General features: G+C 33.5%; 1 protein-coding gene across 8 annotated transcripts in view; it reads right to left on the minus strand.

Moving 5' to 3' along the window:
* Nucleotides 1–16,546, minus strand: part of GTF2I (general transcription factor IIi) — a 104,566-nt gene that overhangs the window by 42,281 nt on the left and 45,739 nt on the right. For 3 of the 8 annotated variants that reach the window (XM_036887397.2, XM_057487222.1, XM_036887396.2), the window contains 4 exons: nucleotides 14,452–14,529; nucleotides 7,845–7,904; nucleotides 5,875–5,931; nucleotides 3,947–4,009 (listed from right to left, as the gene is read on the minus strand). In XM_036887397.2, the coding sequence (XP_036743292.2) occupies nucleotides 3,947–4,009; nucleotides 5,875–5,931; nucleotides 7,845–7,904; nucleotides 14,452–14,529 (258 nt within the window). The remainder of the gene's footprint in view (nucleotides 1–3,946; nucleotides 4,010–5,874; nucleotides 5,932–7,844; nucleotides 7,905–14,451; nucleotides 14,530–16,546) is intronic. The other 5 variants (XM_036887391.2, XM_036887394.2, XM_036887393.2 and 2 more) reach the window with 5 other exon arrangements.

Consider the following 16,546-nt stretch of genomic DNA (forward strand, 5'->3'; position numbering starts at 1 on the left):
TTATCTTTAGTACACATGGTGTGGGGGATCACGGGGAGAACAGTGTAGCACAGCGAAGGCACATAGTGGATCTGTGGCAACTTGCTGCACTGATGGAAGTTACTGCATTGGGGTATGGGTGGGGACTTGATAATACGGGTAAATGTAGTAACCACATTATTTGTTCATGTGAAACCTTCATAAGAGTGTATATCAATCATACCTTTAAAAAAAAGTGATGCCACATATCTTTCTTGTGACAAAAAATGAAATTCAATCTATTAAATGTGAACAAATACAAAGAGATGAATTTAATTATTGGTGATAATATCATACCACACATTCTATTAAAAGGCCAACCCATTTCACATATTTATTAACCCATCTTTGGGTGTTTTAAGCCATAAGAAACAAGGAATGGAATCATAAGAATAGCTATGAACTTAATCACAACCTCCATTTTCTCCTCTACTCTTTGCTGCAGGAAACCATAAATTCTTTTGCAAAAGTATGATCCTATCTACAAAGGAACAAAATTTACTTCTCTGTACAGCACAGATCATCAAATAAGCTCTATTTGATAAATAAAGCTAGACCTCTGTGATGGTCTAGCGGTACCTCTAACCACCACAGTGACTCCTCTAACCATCAGGTCCAGCAGAGATCACTGCTGTAGCCTGGTTGTTGCATTATAAACAACCACTTTTGTGTAAAAAGACACACATTCCAGGGTACTTGAAATTCAAGCCAAAAATGTTATTTACATCATCAAAACTAAAACCTTGTAAAATAAATTTCAATGTGTTTGCATGTGCAAATGCTCCTATTCAGGAATACACAATCATCAGGCTACCGAATTAACACAAGTACCCGCCACACCTCCAAAAAAAAAACACTAGCAACAGTCCCTAACTCAAAAAACTCTGCTTTGCTTTTTGTAACGTTTTTACAAATAAACCTATACAAAACACAGACTTCAGAGCTAAAATTAATTACTTCATTCTTCTTGGTGACTGCATTAATATAATATTAAACAAATTTTCTGATATTATTTTTGATATAATCAAATTGGTAATGCTATAATGATATAATCCACACCTATTCACAAAAATAAAATAAAAAATAAACCACTGTATCTCTTTTAAAATTACTCAGAGCCATTAATTACCCTACATGTTTCAAATTAATGGATGGCATTTTTCACCCATGCATCCCAGTTACAATTCTTTTAAAACTCTCATTTTTTACATGAATAATTGGATGTTTGTTAGGTGACTCTTTAGCAGCTGTAAAATTAAAAGCACACAATTTTCAAATGCTAACCCACCCAATTATATAGGTTCTGTGAACGTTCCAGAAACAGTTACAAGATAAGCACAATAACTAAACAACAAACAGCAACGCTTACTGGCTCCATCTTCACAACATGCCCAGAACTCAAGCACCGCCTTGTTCTGCACCACCCTGCTCTCCTCCCTGAATAACTGCAACATCCTTCCAGACTGGCTTTCTTCCTTCCACTACCCTCCGCTCTCAGTCTTCCCCACATCACAGAGCCTTATTTCTTCAAACTGGCTGTTTTGACCCCATCACTCTTCTATTCTAAGCCCTCCAATGGACTTGCCTATCTTATTCACTCCTAAATCCTTACCCCAATCCCTGGCACATAAGAGGGCTCGGTATTTGCAGAATGATTATACGAACATCTGAACAGTGTAGTCCTTGATTATATGCAGCAGCCAAATAGTTACAAAGGTCTTAGTAAGCATGAATTTCACAAAACAGGATACCACCAGAGGATGACAGGCAACCCAACTGCGGAAGTGCTGAAACAGTGCTATCCAAATTGTAGTCCCTGTGCCATATTTTAATGTGAACCAATAACATGTAGAAATGCATTCCTGGGTTGAGATATTTATACACATTTCCACTGTGTATGAGAAAGAGAAAAATTGAAATGTCAAAGATAGTTTCACTCAGGAAGACATAAAAATCAACTTTAAATGAATCTCTTTAAAAAAATCAATTTAAAGAAAAAAACGTAATGAACAGGAGGTAGGCCACAACAGAATGAGTATGTGTGGATAGCTGAGGCTTGAGGACGAATGCCCTAAACAAGAACTGCATAAGGAAACCTCTTTGGAAGCAGTAACTTCCCTTTATGAGCATGCCAGTGGATTCTGGAGTAAGATTTCCTCTGCACTTTTCCAAGATAACAAAGACCTGTCAGCAGCCTGACTTTACCCAAAAATGTGGTCAATGTTTACTAAATTAGAGCATACACAGTCATATTATCTCAAGGGCTACTTCACACAAGTTATAAATGTGTACCATGGACTTGAACTACAAACAGTCCCCATGAATAGCAGAGCACACCTCCGAGCACACCACCAGCTGTGGTAAGGACTGTTAGCGAGTGACACACCACATTGATTCATCAACAGCCTCTCCATAACTCCACATAATTTCAAATAAAGACATCAAGCGTTAGCAATTTAGTATCGCCTTTATCTGCTTTAATCTTTTATAAATCAACTTATTAGTCCTATTTAAATATTAATTTCATTAATCATCTGTTTTTCTTATCTCTAGAAAGGACAAAGTTCTGAGAGTGTTTATATATTTATATGCTCTTAAGATTTTCTCTGATAGTGAGGTTTCTAACTAAAAAGCAATTAAATTCAATTATTTAATGCTAGACTACAATTTAAAATTGCTTTCAGGTTAGTAAAATTGTATTAATGATAAAGGAAGTACGTGTATTAAATTGAGATATTACTAACAGATGAACTATAGAAAAAATTCTCATACTAGGTGGAAACTATCAATCAGCTTATACTTTAGAAGCAATGAAGACAAACATTTTGAGTATGAAGTAGCCAAACACTAGAAATAATCAAATGACATCACACAATGTTATTAAAAAAGAGAGAGATTAAAGAAGGGTTATGCTACAGTTAAAAAAAAAAAAAGTACCAACACGTGTGGTTATGAAGAAAAATCGATGGGAAATGGGATGTATGTGTACTTTAAATGTTATTATAATGTATGCTGAAAACATCTATGTATTTTTGTAAAAGTATACACGTGTGTATGTGTACATAAAACTGTTTTTAGGTAAACTGACATCTACCCCCATGCAGAGGGGCTTCATTACAGGCTGGGGGCAAACAAAACTTTACACAATATAATTTATTGTAATGTTTCAATATTGTACCTTAGGGAAGAACTACTCTGGGGGAAAAAAAACTTACAGAAGGGTAGTGTGAAATGGTAATATAAAAGGGGAAAAAAATCAATACAGATTTAATAATTATTAAATATGAAAAGTGATAGTGTTATTAATTATGTTAGTTGAATATTTAAATAGTTCACGACAAACTGGCTCATCTGTGTTAATGCATTATCTCTGAAGAAAAAAGTGAGTTTCCAGAAACTTTAGCTACAGAGTTTACTTCAGGATATGTTTGTAGCTACTGCTTCAAAACAGTTTTTAAGGATACATTATATGTTAGCCTGTATGAACATTTTAGAGGAAAATTCGCTTTAGGAATTGACTGAACTATCAACACTTTCTCTTCCATTTCACTTAGCTAGCAGGATTCCAGTAGTAATTAGGTCTCTTCTCTCACAACCTAGTAATAGGTTCTAGAATCTATTTACATGAGCATCAAGTCTGGTCATAGATTTGGCTTTTTTTCCTGATTCCCAGTGATATAAAGTAAAGCTTGGTCCACCTAAGGGCCACTGCTCATATTCATGGCTTTCTTTGCTGTCCACAACTCCCAAAGCACTGGGTGCATTGCTGGGAGGTGGGCTGCTTTGGGCAGGCATACACATATATGCTTCAGTTTTTTCACAAATTTCCTTTAAAAATAAATGAAATGCACGCTTAGCAATGTGAATGTGACAAATATTTTTATGACCAGAAGTAAACTTTTGGTATCAAGGCTTTTAGATAACTAACCTTCAATAGTCACCTCAACTTCGGGGTCCTCACTTGTTTCTGAAGGGACATGTTGAGTAGAATCTTGAAAAAAATAAAATTCTAAAATGACATTCATTATAAAGCACTTTCTGTATGTTCCAACATTTTACTGAATTGATACTCTACAAGAAGCCTATTATAAAATTTCACTGGCATTTTAATTGTAAATAGGGATAAGAGAAAACAAGAAGTAGAAAAACTCTGGTAAACTATACGATAATACCAAGTTACCTGTATTAATGGACTCAGAACTCATATTTTTAGAGGAATGAGATTATAATGAAGTCACAATTGTTTTCTTGCTGTAACTAGGAAATTGTAGGAGAAAAACAAAGGCCTCTCCTTTCAGAAATCCTTGGAGTGGTTACTTTTGTTAAATAAAACCACATCAATTTTTTGCAAGGGGGACCTTCATGTTAACACAATGTTTCTAACAAATGCATATAGGACTATTCCCTAACTTTATATGCAACATTCCTTAAAAAATCAAATATTGTATTAATATATCTGTGTTACTACACAAAACAAATGTACATCAGAATGTTAGTGCTAGAAGCTCAGCTCAAGGGTATCTTTGTCAATTCTCTTCATTTTGCAAAGATTGAGAGATTAATTGATTTGCCAAAGATTATGCTTACTTGTTAGTAAAGGAATAAAGATCAGAACCCAGATTCAACTCAACTCTGTTAATGCTGCAATATGACAATAAAGATCTCCTAAAAAATAAAGTATTTCAAAGTGTACTATCTAATATCTAATGACAGAATTGTAAACTGTGAAGCAATTCATAGTGCCTGACGAATCCTTGTACCACATGTATATCCTGCATATAGGTACCTCACTGCTGCAAATACTGCCTATCCAAAACAGGATTTTGTTACAACGGGAACATCTGATTACCTCCACATAGTAAAATGCAACAATACTTATCAAGACAATCTTTCATGAATCTCAGAAGAAATTTAAAATATTATTTAAAATAAGCACCTTAAATATTTCCACAACAAATGTATTCCAGTTAGAAACCCTAATTCTAAAACTGAATTTGGAAAGATTAGTAAACATTACAGGTTAAGATCTCCCTCCACTCAAAGAGGGTAAAGATCAAGTTAATTATTTTTAAAACTAAAGTTAAAAAACAAATATAAGGAATAAAAATTTACAGAATGGACTCCCTTTTTTAGTCTAGAAAAATAAGGCACAACATGATCAGTTTATGAGAGAGAGAATTCTAATACAAGGCTGTTACCTTACCAGTCACTTTCCTTGGGAGAATTCTACAAAAACGCTCCTGGAACTATATCAACTGCTCAGAAATAGGAAGCCATTTTGCATGGTGAACAGTTTAACTCAAGATTCCAATAACTAAAAAAGCTGTACCACAGTTAAATATTCATTACATCCTAAAATCAAAGGAGGATGGCTGGTAAACAGACAAGTAGTATATGGGGTAACTGTGGTTATAAAAATAAGCAGAGAGGGAAATCTCACCTTTATTACTCTTATGTAGAATATACTGCCCTACTGTAAAAAATGGTACCATTAAACAGTATGTTCAAAAATAAAATACGAACAGAGCTAGTAATAATTTTAATTCTAAAATACTGAAGCCATACTTAAAAGTCTTTAAATATGGCACAAGATGACCAGGAAAACAAAAGGCATTTTGCATCATGAAGAGTTTTACTTACCACTTAAAAGTTTTCATCCCCATATGCTTTATTATTCAGTATAGTAAAAAAGTTATATTACATCTTAGGAATAAAAAAAAAACAACCTGTTGGCTAAGAAGACATACCAAAACAATCATCTTTTTATCTCCAAATAAGGTCTTTTAAGGATGTTTCTCTAATATAGAGCCAACATTAATACAAGTACAGCAAAATATAAATCCCTTTACTTCTAACCTTCTGGGGGTACTTCCATTTCTGTTCCTTCATTGCCCTCTGAAGAATGATGGCTTCCTAAAAAGAAAATAAACCACATATAATAAACCAATAAAAACTTACATTGAAAGAAGAGAAACTAGGTAACAATGCAAACAATTTTAAGACTTATAATACAACATATACAAACTGAGTAACTCCACAGCAATTAATTTCAACAATGTGATCTAATTCAGAAAAACATAAATACCTATTTGAAAGTTCAAAAAATGATTTAAACCTAAGTAGGTTTGGGGATTTAATGTTAGTTACTGTAACTACACAATGTAATTACTGATAGATGTTGGATGATGTTTCTAAGTACCATGCTCATCTGTCAATGACGCACACACAAAAACGATAGACAAGTTCAGGTTTTGCTGTGAAATGTTTCCTGCTTCCATTTTCACTATGGTGGAAGCTATGGAAACTCAATCCCCATTATTTAATCAAAGTTACACTCAAAGGAAACTCGGAAGTTAAAATTTAAGATACTACCTTTAGTCTCAAAAGCATTTTAATTCAGGTAATATAATCTGCCTGCTTCTAAAAACTGGAACATAAAGCAACGTATCAGGTTAGGCAGTCACACGTAAACAGGCTCAGCCTACTAGAGCAGACGTTTTACTCACAAACAGGAAAGAAGTAATCTAAAACATTAGAGAGCCATTTTGGAATAAGTGCCCAAACTGTTCCAAGAATATTCATCCTCTGTGCTTACATATCTGAGTTACTAACAGAAAAGTTGAAAATCACTGCCTTTGTGCATAAATAAAGTATTACCTATGTGTAAGAATAAAACATACATGGGGAGGGAAAGTAAAATCGAGTCTATTTTGTCATCTACTGGTAACTAAATTTAGAAGCTATATACTAAAAGTACAACCCCTAGACACAGGTTTTAAATTATTTATTTTTAAAGCACGTCGATTACAGTTTCAAAACCCATCATTCGGTGTCTAGTACCTTTGAATTTAAAGTGCCATACCAAGGTCAAATATTTTTGGTTTTCAATGTCTAGTGATGCCATTAAATATCCTGTATTCTTTTCCACTTACTTCATAGTATGAAAAACTCACCTGAGCTCAAAGTACTAGGTAAATCTATAAATCTAGAGCCATTTATCATTCCTTAATTAACTTTTAAATTATGTTTTCTAAACACACAGTTCCTTGCCCTCCTTTTTTTAAGCTAACATTTCAATTTATGGAGCATTAGGTTCTTTGACTGTAATGTCAAAGAAAACAAAGGAATGACAGATAACGAAGAGGCTAGTACTTAAAAAGGAAAGACTGGATAAAGATAGGAACAGTCAGGGTGGCTGTTCCATCCTTCATAATATTACAAGAGTGCATGTAAACAATGATTCCATGTGTCTCTTTTATTCTTTTAAAATCTGAAATACACCATTACATTTTTTTATTAGAAGTAAAGCTGAAGAAAATTAATCTTATGCTCTCAAAGCCAGAACAGATAGAACTAAAAGCCATAATAAACAAATAGCCTATGGTCATCAAGTTAGGGAACACTATACAAAAATTCCTGAAAAGGTATTCAGTTAATAAACTTAGGGATTTACAGCTGATATTTTACAGTCTTTCTAAAAACTATCAACATGACCTTATCAATATTTACATTACTAACTATACAATAAAAACCTTATTTCTGACTATTCTGATATAAGGTATAAATGTGTACTTTACCTTAAATATGAAAGTGTGTCATGTACCCATTTCGAGATTCATTACTAGATTCACAAAAGGGAAAATTGATTTTGAAAAATTGTTGCTTGTGAAGTTCATTTATATGTTTAAAAAAAAAAGGCCAATACATTTTTTTCCTTTTCCATTTAGAAAAGTAATAATACAGATATAAATACTAAAATACAGTCTGTCCAATATAAACATTACATAAGACCAGTAGGTGGGAAAATGGAAGTGAAAAGGTTATACCTTGCAAAGACTTCGAAAGGGGGAGTTTGTCATCAACATCATCAGTTTCAGAAGGGCCTGCTTTGGAATACAAAGATAACACTTCAAAAGTAATCCCAAAGACATATTTTGGGTCACTTTAGTAAAAGCAAATTTGGGTGAGAGAGATGGAATAATATAGCCTTTTCATGGAGAAAAAAAGGCAAAATTAAAAAAGAAAAAGACAAAATGAGTGGTGTCAGTTTATGGCCTTAGTGAATGGAAAAATCGTACTCATATAATTCATACAGTCAAAACAAATTTTAAAAATGACTAGACATGGATTGAATGGGAATGATGTCTAAAATGGTGGGTATGAGTTTTCCTAAACAGTAAAAAGTTCATTAACAGCAAACTGCAACTTTTACTTCATAAAGATTGGAACTGCAAGTTCATCTTACAATGTATATTTGTTCCTTCCTTGACAAATACTTGCTTAATCTTTTGTCATACTGAAGAAAAATACAGAATCCTTAAGACTCTCCAAAATTACATACTGAATAGACTCTCAATAAACTTGAATCTCCATTGAAATAGAAATACGACAAACTAGGTTATTACTTCAGAATCCTGCTTTCCTGTAGACCCACAAGCAGTGTTTAGTAACTTTACATGGCTCTAATTACTAACATACAAAGTATTTTGGGTTGATTAAACCTCCACAAAATGCTACAGAGATTCCAACACATGTATACATAGTATCAAACTTTTAAGTGGTGAGAGTAATAATTATTTTTTAAAAAGGGAACAGAACATTGTGTTTTCAATGGCGATTTAACATAACACCATGTTCTTGCATTTATATGAATACAAACCACTTCACTATCTCTGAATATTATTTAGAAAACACCCCAAGACTTTTGAAAGGTATAGCTAATACATGAGAAACTTCACAGTCATTGAACATTTAATAAGCAAAGCACACATCACAGAAGAAAACTTCATAGAAAATACAAAAATTCTTTGCATGTGGGATCTCAATTCAGAGCAAGATGCTGAATGAAGAGAGACCTGAATTCAAAGGCCATTTTCACTGCTTCCTAAGACCTGCGGTCCTGGGTAAAAATATACAGAAAAATACTAATTAAATGATACTTAAGGCTATTAACTGGCTTCTAAGTACTGCTTGAGCTGTTGTCCCCAAGTTCAGTTATGTGGTATTCTCAATATTGCTCTGTTGTAACTTTTTTTCAATGAGGTCTTTTTTAAGACACAGTCTACTTTTTAGGATTCCCACTGTCTAAGATATATCTATTTTAAATAACCTGCTTACTATTGATTTCTAACTTAGCTGATTATATTTTGTTCGAGGAGTATTTTGATGTTGTCTGTGAGCAAGTATAAAGTCAATTTGTGTAAGAGATCCACTCTGCAAAAAAACAGTAAGTTCCTGAGTGCAAAGTTCTGAATATACACATCAATTAGTTTATGTTTCTAAAATATAGAGTTAAATATTCTATTTATCATCTCTGAGTATTTATCAGCAAGATGCATTATTGGTAGTTACTTGTTAAAATCTCTCACATGGCCTTACATCTGTAACTTAACAGTTGTGTTTATTTATTTCTACTGTAATTTTGAGGCTCTATTGTTAAGTATATACAAATTAATGACTGCTATATCAACTTGGTGACATTACTATATATGTAGTCCTACTCTACACCTATTGTTTTTTATTTTTTTGCCTCAAATTAATACTGCTTGGTTTCTTTTGGTTATTATTTGCTCAGCATACCTTCACAGATCACTATACAAATTACCTACGGTTGATTTTAACTATATACGTCTTAACAGCACATATGTGGATTTTATTCCTCATTATAGGGCAGCATACTTCACCCTCACACTCAAAAGGCTAGCAGTGGCTATCAGTCATTGTGAAAATCCAAAAGTTTCCAAGGCTCACATCTGAGTACCACTAACTTCGGGGTAGACTGAGAAGTGCACACATATGACCTAGTCAATTTTGAAATACCAAGTTTTAGAAGGAAACAAAAACGTCCTTATGTATCAGAACGAACAAATGAACTACAGTACAATCACACACTGTAACTACCACAATAGTATTAAACTGACATGTGACAAAATAGGTACATCTTGAAAACGTATACTGAGTGAGGTCACACAAGAACATGTACACACCAAAATATATAGTATAATGCCATGTGTGTCAAGCCTGAAAACTGACAAAATACTACACATAAAATGTATGTACATGGTCTTACTAAACTGACGGACAGTAACTGCAATGGGGGGATGAGGACTTGGAAGTATGGGTGAATGCTGAAACCACAATGTTCTTCATGTGAAACCTTTATAAGATTGTATATCAGTGATACTTTAATAATAAAATAAAATAATAAAATGTACATGTATATACATACACAGACACTTTGGTGGGAATATATACGCCTGAAAGTACAGAATCATTATCAGGAAGGATGACCCTCAATTCAAGAGAATAGTGAACTCAGAGGAATAGAGAAAAAAGTGGGAATTTGGGAGAGCCCAAAATAGAGTGTGAATTACATATTTAACATGGGGGAAGAAAGGGAACAACAAAATAATAAAGATGTACATTATGTTTTTAGGTTAAAACATCACATTTTAAAGTATTTTAGAAATACAATATAGCAATGCAGGTAAATAATCTATAAATACACCCACTGGTATGTGTCACAAACTGTATGTTTTACAAAATAAGCCTGAAACAAAAGAGTACATGCTAAAAGGATTCCATTATGCAAAACAGACAAAAGTGACCTAGGTTGTTACATCAGAACAAGGGTTACCACCAGAAGGGAGTTCTGGAAAGGAGCACAAGGAAAGAAGCTTCTGGGATATTGACGGCTGACAGACTGAAAGGAGAACAGACAAATCCAGAAAGACAGTTGGAGATTTCAATACTCTTATAGTTAGCAGAACAAGTAGACAGAAATAACAGTAAGGATATAGCAGACCTAAATGACTATCAACCAACCAAAACAATGTTAAAATAACTGTAATTATACAAAATTAGTTCTCCAACCATAATGGAAATACACTGAAAATCAGTAACAGGAAGATATGTGGAAAGACAACAAAGTAAATGGAAATTAAAACCACACACCTTTACATAAACCAGAGGACAAACAGGAAATCACAAGGGAAAAGAATACAAATCAAGGTTTGTGGGGTGCAGGTAAACTAAGGCTCAAGCATTTAGAAAAAGATCTCAGATCAATGACTTAGGCTTCCATCTTAAGAAACATACAATTAAAAAATTAAAATAAAAACAAGTAGAAAGAAACAAACACAGGAGTAAAACAATCACTGAAAATAAAAGCCAGATCTTTGAGGAAAAATAACTGTTATCAATCACCATTTTAACAGACTAAACAAAACCATATAATCATCTCAATAGACACAGAAAAGACCTTTCACAAAACTCAACATCCAACTCTTTGCGGTAGGAAAACTTTTTGTATAACAACTCTTTGCAAACTCTGAACAGAAGTGAATTTCCTAAAAGTGATGGAGGAAATCTACAAAAACCCACAGCTATCATACTGAAAGATGTCCTAAAATCATGAACAGGATAGGGATGTCTGCTCTCACTACTCCTATTCACGTTAACACTAGAGGCCCAGGCCAATGCAATTTACACAAGAGGAAAAGGGAAGAACAACACTGCCTGTTTAGAAATGCCAAAGATTTTACTAAAAAGTTGATACAACTTGTAAGTGTATTTTCACTAGGTTAAAAAATACAACACCTAAGAATCAATTTCAAAATCAAATGTAGTTTTACACAGTAGCAATAAATAGTTGGAAGCAGAAATGTAGAATGGTACCATTTATAGTTAACACCAAAAGACATTACTTAGATATGGATCTCACAAAACATGTACATCCAAGATCCCTATACTGGAAACAAAGTACTGATGAAAGAAATATGAGAGGAGCTAGAGGTGTTATACAGGCCATGGTCATGAATCAGAAGATTGAATATTGAGATAGTCAACCTAAATTAGTCTGTCAAGTCAGCATCTCCATCAAAATAAAATCCCCACAGGGTTTTTTGACCAAATCAAGCTGGTTTTTAAAATTTGTATGAAAAGATAAAGAAGCTAAAAGAGACAAAATAATTAATTCTGCAGAACAATTCTGGAGGCCTCTCACAATCTTATTTCGAGACTTACTATAAACTATCATACATAAGAAAATGTATAATGTTGGCAAAAGGATTGGCAGAAATCAGTACAACAGAACACATATACTGCAGAAATTAACAGAGATGTAAAGGGTTATGCAAGAGAAAAAGTCTTTCCAACAAATGCTGGAAAAACTGGATATCCACATGTATGAGTTTAAAATAAATATCTTATATGCAAAAATTAGGTCTAAATTGATCAGTTAAATATAAACTTTTTATGTAAAATATTTTCATATAAAATATAAAATCCGTATATTTTTATGAAACAGAAGAAAATTTTTGTGACTTAGGGTGAGGGTAAAAGGTTCTTAGCTCCAGTACTTAAGTACAATCTGTACAAGGAAAAAAAAAAATCAAGAAACTGAACTTCATCAAATTAAACAATTTACAAATCATATCAAATGACTTTTACTCAGGATATATAAAGAATTGTCGAAACACAATTACTAAGAAAAATATTGAGACTGCATGGACCACAGTCAGCTTGCTAGATACAAAACTCATTATCTGGCTTCTACCTTCTACAATTGCACTTAAGGTATTATTTCAAGCCATCTTTCCCTCTATAAACATCTGATTTCCAACTCTTATTACTCACATATCACCTTAAATCACTCATTCTCAACCTCAAAAGGAGACAAAAAGGCTTCTATACTCATGTCTAATATCAGAAATGCTTAAAAAAAACAACTAAAACAGAGGCAGACTCTTTAAAAACTGAACATAATCTGAGTAAAAAAAGGAGTATTTTTTTCAACAGTATTAAATTTATGCACATATATTAGTAAGGTACCAATAACTGCTATAAAGGTAAAAGTATTTTCCAGATCTTTAACTTTTTAATTAAAAATCCTCATAATTAACTCAACCTTTAGCCATGTGATTACTAATCACTATTACTAATTACTAACAAGCAATAAAATGTTCAAAACTGGTAAGATTCATGAAATTCACTGAGTTTAAGGTATATATACTGATACTCATGATTACAGACCAGAATAAATTTATTCATAATAGTTTTATAATGCTCCACAGTTGGTAATAGCTTATTCTTTTTAAATGAACTAAACCTGTAAGACAAATGCAAATTAAAACCAAAATAAGGTATAACAAGACACCCACAAAAGTGGCCAAAAGGAGTAAGGCTGATCATACAACTGTTGGCCAGGATGTGGGCCAAGGAGGAGCTATCAGACACTGCTGATGGAAATGTAAAACTGTACAAGAACTCTGGAAAAGTCTGGCAGTTTCTTAAAAAGTTATATACCTTACCATATATCCCAGCTATTCCATTTCTAGTAATCTACTCAAGACAAATGAAAGTGTATTTCCACACAAACATTTGCACACAAAAATCCATAGCACCTTTATTTTTAATAACTCCAAAATGAAAAAAAACAAAATGCCCATCAGTAGACATAGGGATAAACAAATTGTGGTTCAGCCACACAGTGGAATAATAGTAAAAGATGGAATTAGTTACTGATATATCCAATACTCTGGATGAATTTCAAAACAATTATGTGGAATGAAAAAAGTCACAGCACCCCAACCCTAAGAAAACAGTACATATTTTATGTACTGTACATTTATATCAGTACATTTATATCAATTCCTAAAAAATGGAAACTAATCTAAAATGATAGAAAACAGAACAGATCACTGATTGGCTGGGATGGACAGTGAATTACAAAAGGACGTAAGGAAACTTGGGAGCTATGGACATTTCATTATCTTGATTGCAGAGATGATGCTAAAGGTATGTAGATAAAACAAACTAATCAGATTTTATACTTTAAATGTTTTCATGTACTTATGCATCTGTAAAAACTGAACTTACTACAAAATATAGAAATATAGAAATACAAAATATAGAAATATATTCTTACTACAAAATATAGAAAACATTCTTCTAAACTAAAACATACCGATGCATAAAAGCAAACTTCATTGTGAAATTATAGCCTTGAATTCCTTCCTATAATCAAGCAAAAAGATATGGATCGAAATGATAAAACAGCTAAAACTTATTAATGCCTTACCTTTCATAGACTTAAGATACTGACAATTCTTATGTAGTTATTTTGGTTACACAAATAGAGCTATCAAAAGTTCACAAGACCTCGTGTGCCTTGCAAGTAACACTAGAAACTAGAAGTAAATTCTAAATTGTGGCACAACTTTTGCTTTCCTTTCAAGAATAATAATGGTTATTTTATGCTTCCCCCGTAGACTCTTTTAAGTTTATTTCATTGCCTCATATTTAAAGTATTTTATTCCACATGCCAATTAAGGATCAATAAAAACAGTACTTAAGAATGCAGGCAACTGATCAACATTCTAATTTTAACCACCAATAAGTTTTGGCAAGAAATATTGTACCAAACAGTATTACCTTGAATGTTATATTGATAGTAATCGGGATCTTCTGATTCTTCCTTTACCGTCACTGCTGCCATTTCCAGGGAAATACCTGTAAGAGCAAATGAAATGATGTAACTACACTTAAGGGCATTCAGTAAAATGCTAAGGAAATCCCTTCTGCCCTCCTACTAATTCAGAGCAATGCATACATGTCTTAAAAACTCTGGAAGGAAAAAAGTGTATTAGTAAGTAGGTGAGCAAAAACCAAGATACTAATACCCTCGGATTACTTGCTGCTAATTTTTTTCTCTCGTAAATTCTTATTTTTGGAATTGAATAATATCAGTCACACTCTATTTTCACTCATTTTTAAAATACTTAAACAAACCACTGAAAATCACTTGTAAACATGTTTTAATGACTCAATATACCAACCAGAGTAAAGATGGCCTAACTTTTAACCATTTTAATAATGAGATACATTGACTTTTTTTCTCCTAATTAAATCCCTTTCTTTAACAAGGGTACAAAAGCATACCTTTCTGCATAATGACTTGCCCACAATAGGATAGATAACTTCAAGTGGACCTTTGTAATATAAGAGCACCTGTTTGTACAATTCCATGTAGAAGAAGGAGGGTCTAAACTTGGGAAAAGAAATCTGTTATTAAAACCCACACAATGTCAATTAAATCTCAACAAAGCTGAAGAAAATAAAATGCCTAAGCCTCTGGTTTAAAAAAAAACTTAAGCAAGTGGTTGGCTTTGGGAGAAGAGTAATGAGGTGGGGGTAGGAAAAGGCCTTCTTGGGGTGTTACTACTAACATTCTGTATCTTGAAATGAGTGTTAAGGGGTGCATATACTTTCTATTCATGTAGCTATACTTACATTTCGCATGCTTTATATAACACTTCAGTTTCAAGTTTTAAGAAAAAAATCCTTAACAATTACTTAATAAATTCTTAATAGGGATATAGGGATATATTCCCCATGTATTGTTCAAAAATAAATAGGCCTTGCTTTCACAGCAAGGACTTTCAGAAATGAGATTGGTTTCATTCATCACATGGTTGCAATAGACAATACTCACAGACAAGTTTAAGAAATGAACAACAGATAGAGGTCTGTACACATTTCAGACTAAGATACTCAAAAACAATCATACCAGTCGTATGACGAGCTTAATACTGAGCTGGTTCTCAGTAACTTGAGAAGCTTTTTCTTTCGTTATCAATAATCTACAATTACATGAGGAACATTATGTTTACTAGATTCCCCCCTTCACCAAGTTCCCCCCACAAACCCCATTACACTCACTGTCCTTCAGCATAGTAACATGCTGTAGAATCACTACCTGTCTTCTCTATGTTGCACAGCCAACCCCATGCCCCCCCACATTATACAATACTAATCATAGAGCCCCATTTCTTTCCCCCCCACCTCATCCCTCCCTTCCCAGTCATCCTCCCTAATCCCTTTCTCTTTGGTAACTGCTAGTCCATTCTTGGGTTCTGTGTTTGTGCAGCTATTTTATTCCTTCAGTTTTTTCTTTGTTCTTATACTCCACATATGAGGGAAATCATTTGGTACTTGTCTTTCTCTGTCTGGCTTATTTCACTGAGCATAATACCCTCTAGCTCCATCCATGCTGTTGCAAATGGTAGGATTTGTTTTCTTCTTATGGCTGAATAATATTCCATTGTGTATATGTACCACATCTTCTTTATCCATTCATCTACTGATAGACACTTAGGTTGCTTCCATTTCTTGGCTATTGTAAACAGTGCTCCGATAAACATAGGGGTGCATCTGTCTTTTTCAAAACGGGCTGCTGCATTCTTAGGGCAAATTTGTAGAAGTGGAATTCCTCGGTCAAATGGTATTTCTATTTTGAGCTTTTTGAGGAACCTCCATACTGCTTTGCACAATGGTTGAACTAATTTACATTCCCACCAACAGTGTAGGAGGGTTCCCCTTTCTCCACAACCTCGCCAATATTTGTTGTTGTTTGTCTTTTGGATGGTGGCCATTCTTACTGGTGTGAGATGATATCTCATTGTGGTTTTAGTTTGCATTTCTCTGATGATTAGCAATGAGGAGCATCTTCTCATGTGCCTGTTGGCCA

The sequence above is a fragment of the Manis pentadactyla genome, chromosome 10 (genome assembly GCF_030020395.1).
Source record: "Manis pentadactyla isolate mManPen7 chromosome 10, mManPen7.hap1, whole genome shotgun sequence".
NCBI classification, from domain to species: domain Eukaryota; kingdom Metazoa; phylum Chordata; class Mammalia; order Pholidota; family Manidae; genus Manis; species Manis pentadactyla.